General features: G+C 51.2%; 1 protein-coding gene across 3 annotated transcripts in view; it reads left to right on the forward strand.

The window, feature by feature from the left end:
• Positions 1-19,946, forward strand: part of tmcc1b (transmembrane and coiled-coil domain family 1b) — a 91,583-nt gene that overhangs the window by 65,487 nt on the left and 6,150 nt on the right. For all 3 annotated transcript variants that reach the window (XM_067999030.1, XM_067999031.1, XM_067999032.1), the window contains 2 exons: positions 8,842-9,767; positions 17,447-17,582. In XM_067999030.1, coding sequence (XP_067855131.1) covers positions 8,842-9,767; positions 17,447-17,582 — 1,062 coding nt within the window. The remainder of the gene's footprint in view (positions 1-8,841; positions 9,768-17,446; positions 17,583-19,946) is intronic.

Raw genomic sequence — 19,946 nt, forward strand, 5'->3', positions numbered from 1 at the left:
TGGTTGAGGGATAAGTAGTGGCCAGGACACTCCTGCTCTTTTTCAAATAGTGTCATGGGATCTTTTACATCAACCTGGGAGGGCAGATGGGGCCTCGGTTTAACGTCACATCCAAAAGACGGCATTTCGACAGTGCAGCACTCCCTCAGTACTGCCTTGGAGCCCGCATTATGTGCTCAAGTCTCTGGAGTGGGACTTGAACCTACGAACCTTCTGACCCAGAGGCGAGAGTGCTACCCACTGAGCTGCGACTAATACATGTATCAAAAACAAGCTCAGTGCTTCACTGAATTAGGTTATATGATAAAAGCTGTGAACAGCTTTGACAATTGTGCAAAATGCAACAGTCCATTCATGATCACTGATGCTCACACTCATGTGTGTGTTTACACAAAGTTAGCCATTGCTGAACACACACCACCAGTGGCCGGGCTGAGAATTCAACATTGACCAACATGGGGGTGCTCGAGTGCCTCCAACCTGAAGGATTGAGAAATGTGCCCCGGTATTGGAAACTTCTTGTTGACCCAATTGCAAACTACACCCACTCCTTCCAGGAGATCAGGACTATTCTATTGTCACAGGACTTCCCTGAGGTAGGAACTTCCCAGTGTCGGCCATTACTGGACACCTTCCCAGCTATAGAAAAAAGAACAAACTTGCATTTATACAGCGCCCTAGGGACGTCTCAAAGCATTTCACCGCCATTGAAGTACTTTGAAGTGTAGTTACTGTTATAATGAAGATAAATGCAGCAGCCATTTCACACAGAGCAAGGCCCTATACACAGCAATCAGATCAGTGAGCAGTTAGTCTGATTTAGTGATGTTGGTGAGGTATAAATATTGGCCAGGGTACCGGGGGAAACCCCCTGCTTTAATCAAATATCTTTTAGATTCACCTGAGCAGGCAGTCAGTTTAATGTCTCATCTGAAAGACAATGCAGCACTCCCTCAGCACTGCACTGGAGTGTACTCCCACATGGATTCCAAACAGTGTAATGCTATGTGTAAGTTCCTTGAGAAGACATTTTAGGGAAGCCCAAGGCAGTAATTTGAAGTGAGGCAGGCTTAGACTAACCATAGGGGTAGGGCCCCTGTTACACCATGGATGTTCACAGATCGCTCTTTGAGGAAGAAGGGTGTGTCCTTCTCCGGGAACAGTCCTGGTCAAGAGGAGTGTTTTGTATAACTAGTTCAACTCCCTTAATCTGACTCTCTGGGTTTTGACACACTCAGTAAAAGTCATGCTGCTGTTTGTAGCAGAGCAGTTCAGACCTGTCCAGCCAGCAGATACAAGAAAGGTTACCAACTCCCCAGGAATTGAAGATTAATCTCCAGGACACTGCTGGGAGAAAAACCATCAGGGCATTAAAATAAACTGTGGGGTAGATTGTGACTCTGCGATAGTGTAAAATGGGTGATGGCGAGTCAACAGCCCGATTCACATCTCTCCCCATTTTTATTTCCATTGAAAGCAATGAAGAGATGTGAAACAGGGCTGTGATTCACTGTCACCCATTTCACACCATCGCTCAAAGTCAACATCTACCCCTGGGTTTATTTTCATTTTCTTTGAACGCTTTTTGTTTATTGGTTACAAGAATATTGGAGATAGGAGAAAAAGCTGTTTGGATGATTCTTGACTGTCAGTCAATTGGGTAATGAAGAGTCTGCTTTCTGTGGGAAGGCGGGGTTCTGTGAGGATGGGCATGTCGGGTGACCAATGGCGGGAGAGTGGGGGGTGGGGCGGTTGGAGGCAGGAGGTCATGTGATAAAATCTCCTAGATTGCGTCCAACCAGAGTTGGCGACCCTTGAGGCAAGTACCTAGCCAACTGTGCTTGAAAGGTGCAGAAGAGATTTACTCGAATGATTCCAGGGATGAGGGACTTTGGTTATGTGGATAGACTGGAGAAGCTGGGGTTGTTCTCCTTGGAACAGAGAAGGTTGAGAGGAGATTTGATAGATGTATTCAAAATCATGAAGGGTCCAGACAGAGTAGATAGAGAGAAACTGTTCCCATTGGCAGAAGGGTCAAGAACCAGAGGGTATAGATTTAAGGTGATTGGCAAAAGAACCAAAGGTGACATGAGGAAAAACTTTTTTACACAACGAGTGGTTAGGATCTGGAATGCAGTGCCCGAGGGGTTGGTGGAGGCAGATTCAATCATGGCCTTCAAAAGGGAACTAGGTAAGCACTTGAAGGGAAAAAATTTGTAGGGGTACGGGGATAGGGCGGTGGAGTGGGACTAGCTGGATTGCAATTGCGAAGAGCCGGCACGGACTCGATGGGCTGAATGGCCTCCTTCTGTGCTGTAACCATTCTATGATTCTAATGCTACCTTCAGAGCGGGATTGGCAGAGGCCTGGGTGGGTGAGGGTAACCCACCCTGCAGGTTATAGATGGCGCACGCCAGATTGGAGATGGGACTCGATCTCTTATTTGAAAAACGTGCACACACCCCACATGTTGTGGAAATGATCCAACTGGTGAGACTGGATGTAATTTTGACTGCTCTCTCAGCGGTGAGTCAGTGCTGCCTTGTTTGATTTGCGTATCTGAAAAGAGCCTTTCTCATTTGCACATCCGTAAATGGTGAATGATTAATTGGTCTTTTGTAATTGGCACTGACTCAACGTGATGATTTACCACTCAGTACAGCTGAGAATGAGCTGTATTTTCAGGAATTCATGGCGGGGGACTGCTGTTTATCTATTCTACTAACACCCTGGCTTATTCACTTTACTTTCCCAGGCCGTGCACACCTCACGGCTGAGAGGGCAATTGACTGACATCCACGCATGGCCAGGCCAGGTCTGCTCTGATTCAGTATCTCATGGTAGAAAGGCAGACTCGAGGTTTTTTTCCTCCCTACAGCAGTGTGAGCGATGGAAGCTGTGAGTTGCTCTGCCTCAGCACTGTGGCATAGCATGCAAGGGAGAGCGTACGTCTCACAGCGAGACCCAGGGGAGGGGAAAAGTATCCCGAACTCTGTACAAGTGAACAGTGTTGGCAAAATAACACTATTGGATACAGCATGCACATACCAGTGATCCTGGGGTATGGTCTGTCTGCTGAGTACAGTGTCCCAGTGCCACTCTGGTGCCTGTCCCAGTGCCACTCTGGTGCCTGTCCCAGTGCCAGTCTGGTGCCTGTCCCAGTGCCAGTCTGGTGCCTGTCCCAGTGCCAGCCTGGTGCCTGTCCCAGTGCCAGTCTGGTGCCTGTCCCAGTGCCAGTCTGGTGCCTGTCCCAGTGCCACTCTGGTGCCTGTCCCAGTGCCAGTCTGGTGCCTGTCCCAGTGCCAGTCTGGTGCCTGGCCCCGCCCCCTTGCAGGCCGCTGAGCCAGTTTTCAACTCCCAATCTTTGCTGAGCCTGAGGTGACAGTGTTTTCTTGGCTCAGTATCTGGGTGACATCATTTACCTGCAGGGCGGGGGCAGGTCGGATGTTTGTGGGCGTTCCACAGTTTCCGACGACTCTGAATCAGCCTGCCTTGTTTTGGAAGTGTTGTAGTTTGTGTGGCAGCGGTGAATGGACAGTGTGGTTAGGTGCTGCATTGGGCTGAGGATGAGAGGCCCTTTCATGGGCAGCCATGTACTGGAAGGAACGGTTGCAATGGAGGTGTAGCAAGGTGAGATCGAGCCAGGAGCGCTGCAGGAAGTCTGCTTACTTAAGGGTGAGTTTGATTTTGTTTGTTTAACTCCTGAGTGACCACTTTGTACTTTCAGGCCCTGTGTGTTGTAAGTCTGTAAAATTCAAAATGCCACCCTCGCGCTGACCCTCCCCCCCCCCATCCAAATTAGGTTACTGCCAGACGTCCTCTACATCTCAACAGGTGGAGCCCACCCCCTGCATTCGCTGCAGCAGTCACTGGACAGTGATCAGGAGCAGGAACCCTGGCTGATTTCCCCTCTCTCTAACCCAGGGGTCACTGGACAGTGATCAGGAGCAGGAACCCTGGCTGATTTCCCCTCTCTCTAACCCAGGGGTCACTGGACAGTGATCAGGAGCAGGAACCCTGTCTGATTTCCCCTCTCTCTAACCCAGGGGTCACTGGACAGTGATCAGGAGCAGGAACCCTGGCTGATTTCCCCTCTCACTAACCCAGGGGTCACTGGACAGTGATCAGGAGCAGGAACCCTGGCTGATTTCCCCTCTCTCTAACCCAGGGGTCAGTGGACAGTGATCAGGAGCAGGAACCCTGGCTGATTTCCCCTCTCTCTAACCCAGGGGTCACTGGACAGTGATCAGGAGCAGGAACCCTGGCTGATTTCCCCTGTCTCTAACCCAGGGGTCACTGGACAGTGATCAGGAGCAGGAACCCTGGCTGATTTCCCCTCTCTCTAACCCAGGGGTCACTGGACAGTGATCAGGAGCAGGAACCCTGGCTGATTTCCCCTCTCACTAACCCAGGGGTCAGTGGACAGTGATCAGGAGCAGGAACCCTGGCTGATTTCCCCTCTCTCTAACCCAGGGGTCACTGGACAGTGATCAGGAGCAGGAACCCTGGCTGATTTCCCCTCTCACTAACCCAGGGGTCAGTGGACAGTGATCAGGAGCAGGAACCCTGGCTGATTTCCCCTCTCTCTAACCCAGGGGTCACTGGACAGTGATCAGGAGCAGGAACCCTGGCTGATTTCCCCTCTCTCTGCTTTGGCAGATAAGGCAGAGGAGAATCCAAAGAGCTTCTACAAATACATAAAGGGCAAAAGAGTAACTAGGGAGAGAGTAGGGCCTCTTAAGGATCAACAAGGTCATCTATGTGCGGAACCACAAGAGATGGGTGAGATCCTAAATGAATATTTCACATCGGTATTTACGGTTGAGAAAGGCATGGATGTTAGGGAACTTGGGGAAATAAATAGTGATGTCTTGAGGAGTGTACATATTACAGAGAGGGAGGTGCTGGAAGTCTTAACGCACATCAAGGTAGATAAATCTCCGGGACCTGATGAAGTGTATCCCAGGACGTTATGGGAGGTTAGGGAGGAAATTGCGGGTCCCCTAGCAGAGATATTTGAATCATCGACAGCTACAGGTGAGGTGCCTGAAGATTGGAGGGTAGCAAATGTTGTGCCTTTGTTTAAGAAGGGCGGCAGGGAAAAGCCTGGGAACCACAGACCGGTGAGCCTGACATCTGTAGTGGGTAAGTTGTTAGAGGGTATTCTGAGAGACAGGATCTACAGGCATTTGGAGAGGCAGGGACTGATTAGGAACAGTCAGCATGGTTTTGTGAGAGGAAAATCATGTCTCACGAATTTGATTGAGTTTTTTGAAGGGGTAACCAAGAAGATAGATGAGGGCTGCGCAGTAGACGTGGTCTACATGGACTTTAGCAAAGCCTTTGACAAGGTACCGCATGGTAGGTTGTTACATGAGGTTAAATCTCACGGGATCCAAGGTGAGGTAGCCAATTGGATACAAAATTGGATTGACGACAGAAGACAGAGGGTGGTTGTAGAGGGTTGTTTTTCAAACTGGAGGCCTGTGACCAGCGGTGTGCCTCAGGGATCGGTGCTGGGTCCGCTGTTATTTGTTATTTATATTAACAATTTGGATGAGAATTTAGGAGGCATGGTTAGTAAGTTTGCAGATGACACCAAGATTGGTGGCATTGTGGACAGTGAAGAAGGTTATCTAGGATTGCAACGGGATCTTGATAAATTGGGCCAGTGGGGAGAGTTATAGAACAAAGAGATCTAGGAGTACAGGTTCATAGCTCCTTGAAAGTGGAGTCACAGGTGGATAGGGTGGTGAAGAAGGCATTCAGCATGTTTAGTTTCATTGGTCAGAACATTGAATACAGGAGTTGGGATGTCTTGTTGAAGTTGTACAGGGCATTGGTGAGGCCACACTTGGAATACTGTGTACAGTTCTGGTCACCCTATTATAGAAAGGATATTATTAAACTAGAAAGAGTACAGAAAAAATTTACTAGGATGCTACCGGGACTTGATGGTTTGACTTATAGGGAGAGGTTGGATAGACTGAGACTTTTTTCCCTGGAGAGTAGGAGGTTTAGGGGTGATCTTATAGAAGTCTATAAAATAATGAGGGGCATAGATAAGGTAGATAGTCAAAATCTTTTCCCAAAGGTAGGGGAGACTATAACGAGGGGGCATAGATTTAAGGTGAGAGGGGAGAGATACAAAAGGGTCCAGAGGGGCAATTTTTTCACTCAAAGGGTGGTGAGTGTCTGGAACGAGCTGCCAGAGGCAGTAGTAGAGGCGGGTACAATTTTGTCTTTTAAAAAGCATTTGGACAGTTACATGGGTAAGATGGGTATAGAGGGATATGGGCCAAGTGCAGGCAATTGGGACTAGCTTAGTGGTATAAACTGGGCGACATGGACATGTTGGGCCGAAGGGCCTGTTTCCATGTTGTAAAATTCTATGATTCTATGAACCCTGGGGTCACTGGACAGTGATCAGGAGCAGGAACCCTGGCTGATTTCCCCTCTCTCTAACCCAGGGGTCACTGGACAGTGATCAGGAGCAGGAACCCTGGCTGATTCCCCCTCTCTCCAACCCAGGGGTCACTGGACAGTGATCAGGAGCAGGAACCCTGGCTGATTTCCCCTCTCTCTAACCCAGGGGTCAGTGGACAGTGATCAGGAGCAGTAACCCTGGCTGATTTCCCCTCTCTATAACCCAGGCTCAGTGGACAGTGATCAGGAGCAGGAACCCTGGCTGATTTCCCCTCTCTCTAACCCAGGGGTCACTGGACAGTGATCAGGAGCAGGAACCCTGGCTGATTTCCCCTCTCTCTAACCCAGGGGTCACTGGACAGTGATCAGGAGCAGGAACCCTGGCTGATTTCCCCTCTCTCTAACCCAGGGGTCACTGGACAGTGATCAGGAGCAGGAACCCTGGCTGATTTCCCCTCTCTCTAACCCAGGGGTCACTGGACAGTGATCAGGAGCAGGAACCCTGGCTGATTTCCCCTCTCTCTAACCCAGGGGTCACTGGACAGTGATCAGGAGCAGGAACCCTGGCTGATTTCCCCTCTCTCTAACCCAGGGGTCAGTGGACAGTGATCAGGAGCAGGAACCCTGGCTGATTTCCCCTCTCTCTAACCTGGGGGTCACTGGACAGTGATCAGGAGCAGGAACCCTGGCTGATTTCCCCTCTCTCTAACCTGGGGGTCACTGGGCAGTGATCAGGAGCAGGAACCCTGGCTGATTTCCCCTCTCTCTAACCCAGGGGTCACTGGGCAGTGATCAGGAGCAGGAACCCTGGCTGATTTCCCCTCTCTCTAACCCAGGGATCAGTGGACAGTGATCAGGAGCAGGAACCCTGGCTGATTTCCCCTCTCTCTAACCCAGGGGTCACTGGACAGTGATCAGGAGCAGGAACCCTGGCTGATTTCCCCTCTCTCATCCTTTCGAGAAGCAGCAGGTACACTGTGTACATATACTGCCATAGAAAATGTAACAGTTGTGTTAAATTCAGGGACCATGTTTTGGGGCTGTACGTTTTTATTATGTCAAACAAACTTAGGTGCTTTTTTTTGTTCAGTCTTGGGATGTGGGCGTTATTTATTGTCCACCCCTAGTTGCCCCAGAGAAGGTGGTGGTGGGCCGCCTTCTTGAGCAGTTTGACACAGCAGAGTAGTTTGCTAGGCCCCTTCAGAGGGCAGTTAAGAATCAACCACGTTGAAGTGGGGACTGGAGTCACATATAGGCCAGACCGGGTAAGGATGGCAGGTTTCCTTTCCTAAGGACATTAATGAACTAGTTGGGTATTTACGACAATCTGACAGCTTCATGGTCACATTTACTGATACCAGCTTTCTAAAACTGAATTCAAATTCTCAAACTGCCGTGGTGGGATTTGAACTCACGTTCTCTGGATTGTTATTCCAGCCTCCTGGATTACTAGCCCAGTAACAGAACTACGACACTACCGTACCCACTTTGTCGAAAGTTTTTAAGATATTTTCTTCCTGTTGCTGCACGTTGTCTATAACCTGGAAAGTGGAGGAGGGGACACCTGCCAGTCTCAGAGTGGCTGCTTGCATCTGGTGTGAGACTGGCCCAGCAGGACTCTGCTGCCCCACTTTCAGCCTCAGTTGCTGTAATTTAACGGGTTGATGTTGGTGAGGCAGAGAACCGCAGAAAGAGAATCCTTTGGGAAGAGCTGTACCCCCTGGTACCAGTATTTTTTTTATTCATTCATAGGATATGGGCATCGCTGGCGAGGCCGGCATTTATTGCCCATCCCTAATTGCCCTTGAGAAGGTGGTGGTGAGCCGCCTTCTTGAACCGCTGCAGTCCGTGTGGTGACGGTTCTCCCACAGTGCTGTTAGGAAGGGAGTTCTGGGATTTTGACCCAGCGACGATGAAGGGATGGCAATATGAGGCATGTCGCCTTCTGCCCACTGCTGGCTGGCCACAGAACCTGCCTGTGCAGGTTAGTGAGGGAATTTCTTCCTCGCCAGCCTGTGTGGACCTTCCGCAGCCTTTGGGAGCGGGTCTGCAGCCGTAGGGAAATGGAGGATTTTGCAGCCACAGGTTGGGCCTGCAGCCGGGCTGAAAGTCTCTGTTTCTCAGTTTGAATGCGCTGAGTGTGAGTCCCGTGCTTGTGTTCCCACTGGTGTTGTGGACTGTGTCCAGCATAAAACTGCACTGTTGGTAACTGCGACATAAAGTGGGAGTAAATGACTTCCCCTGATCGCTGTAGCAAGCAACAGGCCCCTGCTGAACCTCTTGTACCAGTGTAGGTTGGAACAGGAAAGCTGTTGGGAGGATTAGACCATTTCTAATAATCAATCTGATTTAGAGTTCTCGCCGTTTGTGCTACTTAATGTGCACAATTTGTTGACCTTTGGTTCTGTGTTGTAGATTGAACGCCTGGAAGTGAACAGCTTGGCCCCATCGAGTGTGATTGCCTCAAGTTCGGATGGCGGGATTAGCGTGGATAGCCTGGATGGTGCCCTGGACCCTCAGAGGACGAAAGCTGCCATCGCCCATCTGCAGCAGAAGGTCCTGAAGCTGACGGAGCAGCTGAAGGTGGAGCAGACGGCCCGGGACGACAATGTGGCGGAGTATCTCAAGCTGGCCAACAACGCAGACCGGCAGCAGGGCTCCCGCATCAAACAGGTCTTTGAGAAGAAGAACCAGAAGTCGGCTCAGACAATCCTGCAGCTGCAGCGTAAGTTGGAGCACTACCACCGTAAGCTGCGTGAGATCGAGCACAACGGGATCCCCCGACAGCCCAAGGATGTGCTGCGGGACATGCAGCAGGGCCTGAAGGGTGTGGGGGCCAAGGTGACAGGCTTCAGCGAGGGCGTGGTGGGCAGTGTACGGGGCGGGCTCTCCAGCTTTTCCCAGGCCACCCACTCAGCCGCCGGCGCAGTGGTCTCCAAGCCACGGGAGATCGCTTCACTCTTCCGCAACAGGTTCGGCAGCGTTGACAACATCCCCGGCCTCAAGGACTCGCTGGACGAAGCTCCGGATGAGGAATGCCTCAAGGGCCTGAGCATCTGTGGCAACCTGCAGTCCAGCCCCAGGTACGGCAGCGAGGAAGACTGCTCGAGTGGCACCTCGGGATCGGGAGCCAACAGCATGTCAGGGGCACCCCTGGGACCCTCCACCTCCAAAAGCAACACGCTGGACCTCACCAGCTCAGGAATCGATGGAATATTCCAGGAACTGCACCAAGTGAAGGAGACACAGGCCCGATTGGAAGAATCATTTGAGACTCTGAAATCTCACTATCAGAGGGATTATACACTCATGTTACAAACACTACAGGAAGAGCGATACAGGTACATTCATGGCTGGGAACTGCCTGCTACACCCACTCTCTCCCCTCCTGTTACATTTCTAGTTGGTGTGTTGCCTCCCAGGTGCCAGGGTAAAGGACATCACAGAGAGGATGCAGAACATTCTGTGGGGGGAAGAGGAACAGTCAGAAGTCGTGGCTCATGTCGGTACCAACGACATGGGAAAGAAAAGGGATAAGGTCCTGCGGTCAGAGTTTCAGGAGTTAGGGAGGAAGTTAAAAAGCAGGACCTCAAAGGTAATGATTTCTGGATTACTCCCAGTGCCACGTCCTAGTGAGTACAGAAATAGGAAGATAAGGCAGGCTAATGCCTGGCTAGAGACACAGGGCAAGAGGGAGGGCTTCAGATCTGGGGCAGGAGGGACCTTTTCAAGACGGACCGGTTGCACCTCATCAGAGCTGGGACCAATTTCCTCGCGGGGAGGTTCACTAGTGCTGTTGGGGGGAGCTTAAACTAATTTGGCAGGGGGATGGGCACCAGGATGTAGTATTGGAAAGAAGAAACAAGGTGCACAAAGAATTGGGAGAGGTAGATAGCACTAGAGTAAGAAATAGTACAGTATTAGGTGGGATCGGACTAAGAGAAAATACAAGAAGGTCTAAGATAGGTTTACTGTTCACTAGTGTAAACGCATGAAGTGTGGTGAACAAGTTTGGTGAGCTGCAGGCGCAAATAGCCACATAGGAATATGATGTTGTGGTAATAATGGCTCAAAAAAGGGCAAGATTGGGTACTAAATATTCCTGGATACAAGGTGTTCAGGAAAGATAGGGAAGGAAAGAAAGGAGGGGGGAGGGGTGGCAGTATTGATTAAGGAGAATATTGCAGTGCTGGAGAGAGAGGATGTCCTGGAGGGGTCTATTTGGTTAGAGTTAAGAAACAATAGAGGTGCCATTACACTACTGGGGGTATTCTATAGGCCACCAACTAGTGGCAAGGATATAGAGGAGCAAATTTTCAGGGAAATTACAGAGAGGTGCAAAAGCCATAGTGTAGTGATAATGAGGAACTTCAACTATCGTAATATAGACTGGGATAGTAATAGTGTAAAGGGCAGAGAGGGGGAGGAATTTCTGAAGTGTTCGGGAGAACTTTCTTGATCAGTATGTTTCCAGCCCAATGAGGAAGGAGGCATTGCTGGATCTCGTTCTGGGGAATGACGTGGGTCAAATGGAGCAAGTGTCAGTGGAGGAACATTTAGGGAGTAGTGATTGTGGTATCATAAGGTTTATAATAGCTATGGAAAAGGACACGGACCACTCTAGAGTAAAAATACTCAATTGGAGGAGGGCCAATTTCAGAGGGATGAGAATGGATCTGGCCCGGGTAAACTGGAATCAAAGATTGACAGGCAAAACTGTAATCAAACAATGGGTGGCCTTTAAAGAGGAGATGGTTCGGGAGGAAATAGCAGAGGCTCTGACCATCATTTTCCAATCCTCACTGGATGCAGACGTGGTGCCGTAGGATTGGAGGACTGCTAACGTTGTACCATTGTTTAAAAAGGGAGAAAGAGATAGACCGAGTAATTACAGGCCAGTCAGTCTAACCTTGGTGGTGGGCATATTATTGGAATCCGTTCTGAGGGACAGCATAAATCGTCTTTTAGAAAGGCACGGGTTAATCAAAGACAGTCAGCATGGATTTGTTAAGGGAAGGTCATGACTGACTAACTTGATTGAATTTTTTGAGCAGGTAACATGGAGGGTTGATGAGGGTAATGCGTTTGATGTAGTGGACATGGATTTTAGCAAGGCTTTTGACAAGGTCCCACATGGCAGACTGGTCAAAAGCCCATGGGATCCAAGGGAAAGTGACTAGTTGGATCCAAAATTGGCTCAGTGGCAGGAAGCAAAGGTCGGCAGGTGTTGTTGTAACTGGAAGGCTGTTTCCAGTGGAGTTCCACAAGGCTCAGTACTAGGATCCTTGCTTTTTGTGATATATATTAATGATTTGGACTTGAATGTAGGGGGCTTGATCAAGAAGTTTGCAGATGATATAAAATTGGCCATGTGGTTGGTGGTGATAGATTGCAGGAAGATATCAATGGATTGGTCAGGTGGACAGAAAAGTGGCAAATGGAATTCAGTCCGGAGAAGTGTGAGGTAATGCATTTGGGGAGGGCAAACAAGGCAAGGAATACACAATAAATGGGAGGATACTGAGAGGTGTAGAGGAACAGAGGGACCTTGGAGTGCATGTCCACAGATCCCTGAAGGTAGCAGGACAGGTAGATAAGGTAATTAAAAAGGCAAACGGGATACTTTCCTTTATTAGCTGAGGCATAGAATATAAGAGCAGGGAGGTTATACTAGAACTGCATAAAACATTGGTTAGGCCATAGCCTGAGTACTGTGTACAGTTCTGGTCACCACATTACAGGAAAGATGTGATTGCATAGAGAGGGTGCAGAGGAGATTTACGAGCATGTTGCCAAGGCTGCAGAATTTTAGCTATGAGGAAAGATTGGATAGGCTGGGGTTGTTTTCTTTGGAACAGAGGAGGCTGAGGGGAGATTTAATTGAGGTGTATAAAATTATGACAGGAATAGATAGAGTGGATAGGAAGGACCTATTTCCCTTAGCAGGGGGATCAATAACCAGGGGGCATAGATTTAAAGTAACTGGTAGAAGGATTAGAGGGGAGCTGGGGAGAATTTTTTCACCCAGACGGTGGTGGGGGTCTGGAACTCACTGCCTGAAAGGGTGGTAGAGGCAGAAACCCTCAACTCATTTAAAAAGTACCTGGATGTGCACCTGAAGTGTTGTAACCTACAGGGCTACAGACCAAGAGCTGGAAAGTGAGATTAAGCTGGATAGCTCTTTTTTGGCCGGCACGGACACGATGGACCGAATGGCCTGCTTGCCGTAACTTTCTATGATTCTAACCTTTTTATGATTCTTTGAATCTAGTTTGGTTAAAGTTGCTGTTGATTTGCATCTGGTTTGATTACATTTCATTTATGTCCTGTGTGTGCCCACCTGGTCCTGTTTTGCCCATTGGCAGGGTGTGTGTGTGTGGTGTCCGGGGTGTGTGTGCCCACCTGGTCCTGTTTTGCCTATTGGCAGGGTGTGTGTGCGTGGTGTCCGGGGTGTGTGTGCCCACCTGGTCCTGTTTTGCCCATTGGCAGGGTGTGTGTGTGTGGTGTCCGGGGTGTGTGCCCACCTGGTCCTGTTTTGCCCATTGGCAGGGTGTGTGTGTGTGGTGTCCGGGGTGTGTGTTCCCACCTGGTCCTGTTTTGCCCATTGGCAGGGTGTGTGTGTGTGGTGTCCGGGGTGTGTGTGCCCACCTGGTCCTGTTTTGCCCATTGGCAGGGTGTGTGTGTGTGGTGTCCGGGGTGTGTGTGCCCACCTGGTCCTGTTTTGCCCATTGGCAGGGTGTGTGTGTGTGGTGTCCGGGGTGTGTGTGCCCACCTGGTCCTGTTTTGCCCATTGGCAGGGTGTGTGTGCGTGGTGTCCGGGGTGTGTGTGCCCACCTGGTCCTGTTTTGCCCATTGGCAGGGTGTGTGTGCGTGGTGTCCGGGGTGTGTGTGCCCACCTGGTCCTGTTTTGCCTATTGGCAGGGTGTGTGTGCGTGGTGTCCGGGGTGTGTGTGCCCACCTGGTCCTGTTTTGCCCATTGGCAGGGTGTGTGTGGTGTCCGGGGTGTGTGTGCCCACCTGGTCCTGTTTTGCCCATTGGCAGGGTGTGTGTGTGTGGTGTCCGGGGTGTGTGCCCACCTGGTCCTGTTTTGCCCATTGGCAGGGTGTGTGTGTGTGGTGTCCGGGGTGTGTGTGCCCACCTGGTCCTGTTTTGCCCATTGGCAGGGTGTGTGTGTGTGGTGTCCGGGGTGTGTGTGCCCACCTGGTCCTGTTTTGCCCATTGGCAGGGTGTGTGTGTGTGGTGTCCAGGGTGTGTGTGCCCACCTGGTCCTGTTTTGCCCATTGGCAGGGTGTGTGTGTGTGTGGTGTCCGGGGTGTGTGCCCACCTGGTCCTGTTTTGCCCATTGGCAGGGTGTGTGTGTGTGGTGTCCGGGGTGTGTGTGCCCACCTGGTCCTGTTTTGCCCATTGGCAGGGTGTGTGTGTGTGTGGTGTCCGGGGTGTGTGCCCACCTGGTCCTGTTTTTGATGATTATTTGTAAAGAATCTCTCCCACTTTTGGTTTCTATGTTCAGACAGGTCCTGTTTACACAGTGCTTGCCGGTGAGCTCCTCACGGTGACAGGACGGGCTAAAGCACTCTGTGTCAAAGGACCCTGTCTGTGTCCCAGGGCAGCATGTCTGACTGTCAGCTCAGGTACTGGCACCCAGACCACTTCCCATTCACATCATCGTGACTGTGTTTAAGGTGTCAGCCTTGACTCAGTGGGTAACACTCTCCCCTGTGAGTCAGAAGATCGTGGGCTCAGGCCCCACTCCAGAGACTTGAGCACAAAATCCAGGCTGACACTCGCGGTGTCAGTACTGAGGGAGTGCTGCACTGTCGGAGGTGCCGTCTTTCGGATGTGATGTTAAAGCGAGGCCCGTCTGTCCTCTCAGGTGGACGTAAAAGATTCCACGGCACTATTTGATGAGGCGGGGAGTTCTCCTGGTGTCCTGGCCGATATTTATCACTAAAACAGATTATCTGGTCATTTATTTCATTGCTGTTTCTGGGAGCTCGGCTGTCACATTTCCTACACAGTGACTACGTTTCAAAAGTATTTCAGTGGCTGTTAAACGCTTTGGGACATCCTGAGGCCATGAAAGGCGCTATATAAATGCAACTCTTCTAACAACAATAACTTGCAATTACATAGTAAAACGTCCCAAGGCTCTTCACAGGAGCGATTATCAGACAAAATTTGACACCGAGCCACATAAGGAAATATTAGGACAGGTGACCAAAAGCCTGGTCAAAGAGGTAGGTTTTAAGAAATGACTTAAAGGAGGAGAGAGAGACAGAGAGGTTTAGGGAGGGAATTCCAGAGCTCAGGGCCTAGACAGCAGAAGGCACGGCCGCCAGTGGTGGAGTGATTAAAATCGGGGGTGCGCAAGAGGCAAGAACTGGAGGAGCGCAGAGATCTCGGAGGGTTGTAGGAGGTTACAGAGATAGGGAGGGGCGAGGGCCATGGAGGGATTTGAAAACAAGGATGAGAATTTTAAAATCGAGGCATTGCCGGACCGGGAGCCAATGTAGGTCAGTGAGCACAGGGGTGATGGGAGAACAGGACTTGGTGTGATTTTAAATCAAACCTGCATTCTCACACCCCTTATCACCTCTGCCTCACCCACACTTGCCCCTCCACGTTTGTAACACTGTTACTTGAAAGTAATTGTTGATGAAGCTGCCTGTTAAACAAGCTGTCGCAGCAAGCTGCAGCTGATGTTTTGGGCTGTGCATTAATTGGTGGCCCTGAGTGTTGTGGCCATGTGGAGTTGGTGTGCAGCTTGTTTGTGAAGGTCACTCAGAGCTCTACCGCCCCCCCTCCCCCCCTGTGCTGCGTGGGTAACTTTCTGTAATACAGAGAGTGCTTTGCTGAAGATAATCCCTTCTCCAGATTCGAATACTCTGGATTATGTTACAGCCAGAGTCAGGCACTTTTCACAATGAATCATTTATTTTCCTTGATCCTCTGCACAAGGTTGGAATGTGCTTTTAAGATGCAGATTTTCAGTCCGAGTGTTTAGTTTCCTGATATTGCAAATGTTGTTAACGTCACCACACAGATTGCTTTCAGGGACTGAGTACTTGTTCTGGAATTGTCAATATATCATAAATGTACTCTCTCTCCCACCCCTGACTCTGTCCCTGCTCTATGCACTCCCTCAGCATTCTGCTCACTCACTCTACCTGCTCTACTCTCTCCTCCTCTCATTCTGCTCTCCCTTTTAATCTCTCTGTTTTGCCCCTTCTCCTTTCTGCTTTTTCTGGGCTCTTGATTTCTCACTGCTTTTTCCCCTCTCCATGTACATTCTCTTGTGCTTTCTCCCACTTTCTCTCGTGCTCTCTGCCTCACTTGTTGTGCTCCCTATCCCTGTGCACTGTCTCTGTTTCTTTCTCCGTATATGGCTTGAAATAGTAATTATTATAAAGCTCCCCAATCTGACCTCCAGGCACCATCAAAAGCACAGACTGTGAGAGAGGTGCTGTACCCAACTCCAGACCGAGGGGGGAGGTGAGGTGCCCCCAGACCGAGGGGGGAGGTGAGGTGCCCCCAGACCGAGGGGGGAGGTGAGGCGCCCCCAGACCGAGGGGGGAGGTGAGGCGCCCCCAGACCGAGGGGGGAGGTGAGGCGCCCCCAGACCGAGGGGGGAGGTGAGGCGCCCCCAGACCAAGGGGGAGGTGAGGCGCCCCCAGACCGAGGGGGGAGGTGAGGCGCCCCCAGACCGAGGGGGGAGGTGAGGCGCCCCCAGACCGAGGGGGGAGGTGAGGCGCCCCCAGACCGAGGGGGGAGGTGAGGCGCCCCCAGACCGAGGGGGGAGGTGAGGCGCCCCCAGACCGAGGGGGGAGGTGAGGCGCCCCCAGACCGAGGGGGGAGGTGAGGCGCCCCCAGACCGAGGGGGGAGGTGAGGCGCCCCCAGACCGAGGGGGGAGGTGCGGCGCCCCCAGACCGAGGGGGGAGGTGCCGCGGCCCCAGACCGAGGGGGGAGGTGAGGCGCCCCCAGACCGAGGGGGGAGGTGAGGCGCCCCCAGACCGAGGGGGGAGGTGAGGCGCCCCCAGACCGAGGGGGGAGGTGCCGCGCCCCCAGACCGAGGGGGGAGGTGAGGCGCCCCCAGACCGGGGAGTGGGAGGTGCCGCGCCCCCAGACCGGGGAGTGGGAGGTGCCGCGCCCCCAGACCGAGGGGGGAGGTGCCGCGCCCCCAGACCGGGGAGTGGGAGGTGCCGCGCCCCCAGACCGGGGAGTGGGAGGTGCCGCGCCCCCAGACCGAGGGGGGAGGTGCCGCGCCCCCAGACCGGGGAGTGGGAGGTGCCGCGCCCCCAGACCGGGGAGTGGGAGGTGCCGCGCCCCCAGACCGGGGAGTGGGAGGTGCCGCGCCCCCAGACCGGGGAGTGGGAGGTGCCGCGCCCCCAGACCGGGGAGTGGGAGGTGCCGCGCCCCCAGACCGAGGGGGGAGGTGCCGCGCCCCCAGACCGGGGAGTGGGAGGTGCCGCGCCCCCAGACCCGGGGGGGGGGAGGTGCCGTGCCCCCAGACCGGGGGGGGAGGTGCCGCGCCCCCAGACCGGGGAGTGGGGGGGGGGGTGCCGTGCCCCCAGACCCGGGGGGGGGGGGAGGTGCCGCGCCCCACTGAGTTTCTAATCTCGGCAATGCTATATGCTGTGGGCTGAACCCCAAAGAAGGTACCCAGTGGATCACTGTGTGAGCAGGGCAGCCTGAGGTTCGGTCCCTGCCCTCTACTCATCTCGTTGTCCTCAGTCAAGTCGCCTACAATTGAACTCAGTGCTCTGGGAAGCCTTTTCCTTGGGATGGCTCTCGCCTGAGTTTGGAAGTGCCTCACCTGTATTCAACCACTCCCCAGCACATCTGGTCATTGTGTCCTTGTGTGGTGAATTTTGGGCCCCAGTGATACTCTACCCTTTCTTCTCACACCGTACGGTCTGCCCAGCCCACCTTTAAAATTAATTCAAATTGAGGTGTCCTTTGCTATTTTACGGTGGAAAGTGCACCAATCTGGTGACTGACGTGTTGCGTTGCCTGTGACAGGTGTGAGAGGCTGGAGGATCAGTTCAATGACCTGACAGAGCTTCACCAAAACGAGATCCTGAACCTCAAGCAGGAGCTGGCGAGCATGGAGGAGAAAATTGCCTACCAGTCTTACGAGCGAGCACGGGACATCCAGGTCAGTCCACAGGGCCAGTCTCACACTCATTCCTTGTAGTTTACTCCTGAGCACGTCCAAAAAATTCTTTCCGATCTCAGCCAGCAGTTTCTTCAGATAGGACGTTGGGAGTTTGAGGGGCCTCTCATTGGATTCTACACCAGCCACTCCCATCCCAGAATGTGATGTCTGGGCTCCAGTTAATCCAGACACTCTACAGTTCCCATTCCCCCTCTCCCATTCCCAAAGATAGGGAAGGAAAGAATGGAGGCGGGGTGGGTGGGGTTGTGGCAGTATTGATTAAGGAGAATATTGCAGTGCTGGAGAGTGAGGGTATCTTGGAGGGGTCAAGGACAGAATCTATTTGGTTAGAGTTAAGGAACAATAGAGGTGCCATTACATTACTGGGTGTAGTTATAGGCCACCAAATAGTGGGAAGGATATAGAGGAGCAAATTTTCAGGGAAATTACAGAGAGGTGCAAAAGCCATAGAGTAGTGATAATGGGGGATTTCAACTATTCTAATATAGACTGGGACAGTAATAGTGTAAAGGGAAGAGAGGGGGAGGAATTTCTGAAGTGTGTTCAGGAGAACTTTCTTGATCAGTATGTTTCCAGCCCAATGAGGAAGGAGGCATTGCTGGATCTGGTTCTGGGGAATGAGGTGGGTCAAATGGAGCAAGTGTCAATGGGGGAACATTTAGGAAGCAGAGATCATAGTATCATAAGGTTTAGAATAGCTATGGAAAAGGACACGGATCACTCTAAAGTAAAAATATTCAATTGAAGGAGGGCCAATTTCAGTGGGATGAGAACAGATCTGGCCCGGGTAAATTAGAATCAAAGATTGACAGGCAAAACTGTAATTGAACAGTGGGCGGCCTTTAAAGAGGAGATGGATCGGGTACAGTCTAGGTACATTCCCACAAGGGGGAAAGGGAGGGCAACTAAAACCAGAGCTCCCTGGATGACAAAAGAGATAGTGAGTAAGATGAAATGGAAAAAAGGGCGTATGACAGATGTCAGGTTGATAACACAAGTGAGAACCAGGCTGAATATAGAAAGTTCAGAGGGGAAGTGAAAAAGGAAATAAGAGGGGCAAAGAGAGAGTCTGAGAATCGACTGGTGGCCAACATAAAAGGGAATCCAAAAGTCTTCTATAGGCATGTAAATAGTAAACGGGTAGTAAGAGGAGGGGTGGGGCCGATTAGGGACCAAAAAAATCTACTCATGGAGGCAGAGGGGATGGCCAAGGTACTAAATGAGTACTTTGCATCTGTCTTTACCAAGGAAGAAGATGCTGCCAAAGTCTCAGTAAAAGAAGATGAAGTTGAGATACTGGATGGGCTAAAAATTGATAAAGAGGAGGTACTAGAAAGGCTGGCTGTACTTAAAGTAGATAAGTCACCCGGTCTGGATGGGATGCATCCTAGGTTGCTGAGGGAAGTAAGGGTGGAAATTGCGGAGGTCCTGGCCATAATCTTCCAATCATCCGGAGATACGGGGGTGGTGCCAGAGGACTGGAGAATTGCAAATGTTACACCCTTGTTCAAAAAAGGGTGTAAGGATAAACCCAGCAACTATAGGCCAGTCAGTTTAACCTCAGTGATGGGGAAACTTTTAGAAACCATAATCTGGGACAGAATTAACAGTCACTTGGACAAGTGTGGATTGATTCGGGAAAGCCAGCACAGATTTGTTAAAGGCAAATCGTGGTTAACTAATCTGATAGAGTTTTTTGATGAGGTAACAGAGAGGGTAGATGAGGGCAATGCAGCTGATGTGGTGTATATGAACTTTCAAAAAGTGCCGCATATAGGCTTATCATCAAGATTCAAGCCCATGAAAGGGGGCAGTAGCAGAATGGATACAGAATTGGCTAAGGGACAGGAAACAGAGAGTAGTGGTGAACGGTTTTTCAGACTGGAGGGAGGTGTACAGTGGTATTCCCCAGGGGTCAGTGCTGGGACCACTGCTTTTCTTGATATATATTAATGACTTGGATTTGGGTGTACAGGGCACAACTTCAAAATTTGCAGATGACTCAACACTTGGAAGAGTAGTGAACAGTGAGGAGGATAGTGATTGACTTTAAGAGGATATAGACAGGCTGGTGGAATGGAACAAGCCAGGGGATCAACCCTGGTTCAATGAGGAGTGTAGAAGAGCATGCCAGGAGCAGCACCAGGTGTACCTACAAATGAGGTGCCAACCTGGTGAAGCTATAACTCAGGATTACATGCATGCTAAACAGTGGAAGCGACATGCTATAGACAGAGCTAAGCGATTCCACAACCAACGGATCAGATCAAAGCCCTGCAGTCCTGCCACATCCAGTCGTGAATGGTGGTGGACAATTAAACAACGGGAGGAGGAGGCTCTGCA

The sequence above is a fragment of the Heptranchias perlo genome, chromosome 17 (genome assembly GCF_035084215.1).
Source record: "Heptranchias perlo isolate sHepPer1 chromosome 17, sHepPer1.hap1, whole genome shotgun sequence".
NCBI lineage: Eukaryota > Metazoa > Chordata > Chondrichthyes > Hexanchiformes > Hexanchidae > Heptranchias > Heptranchias perlo.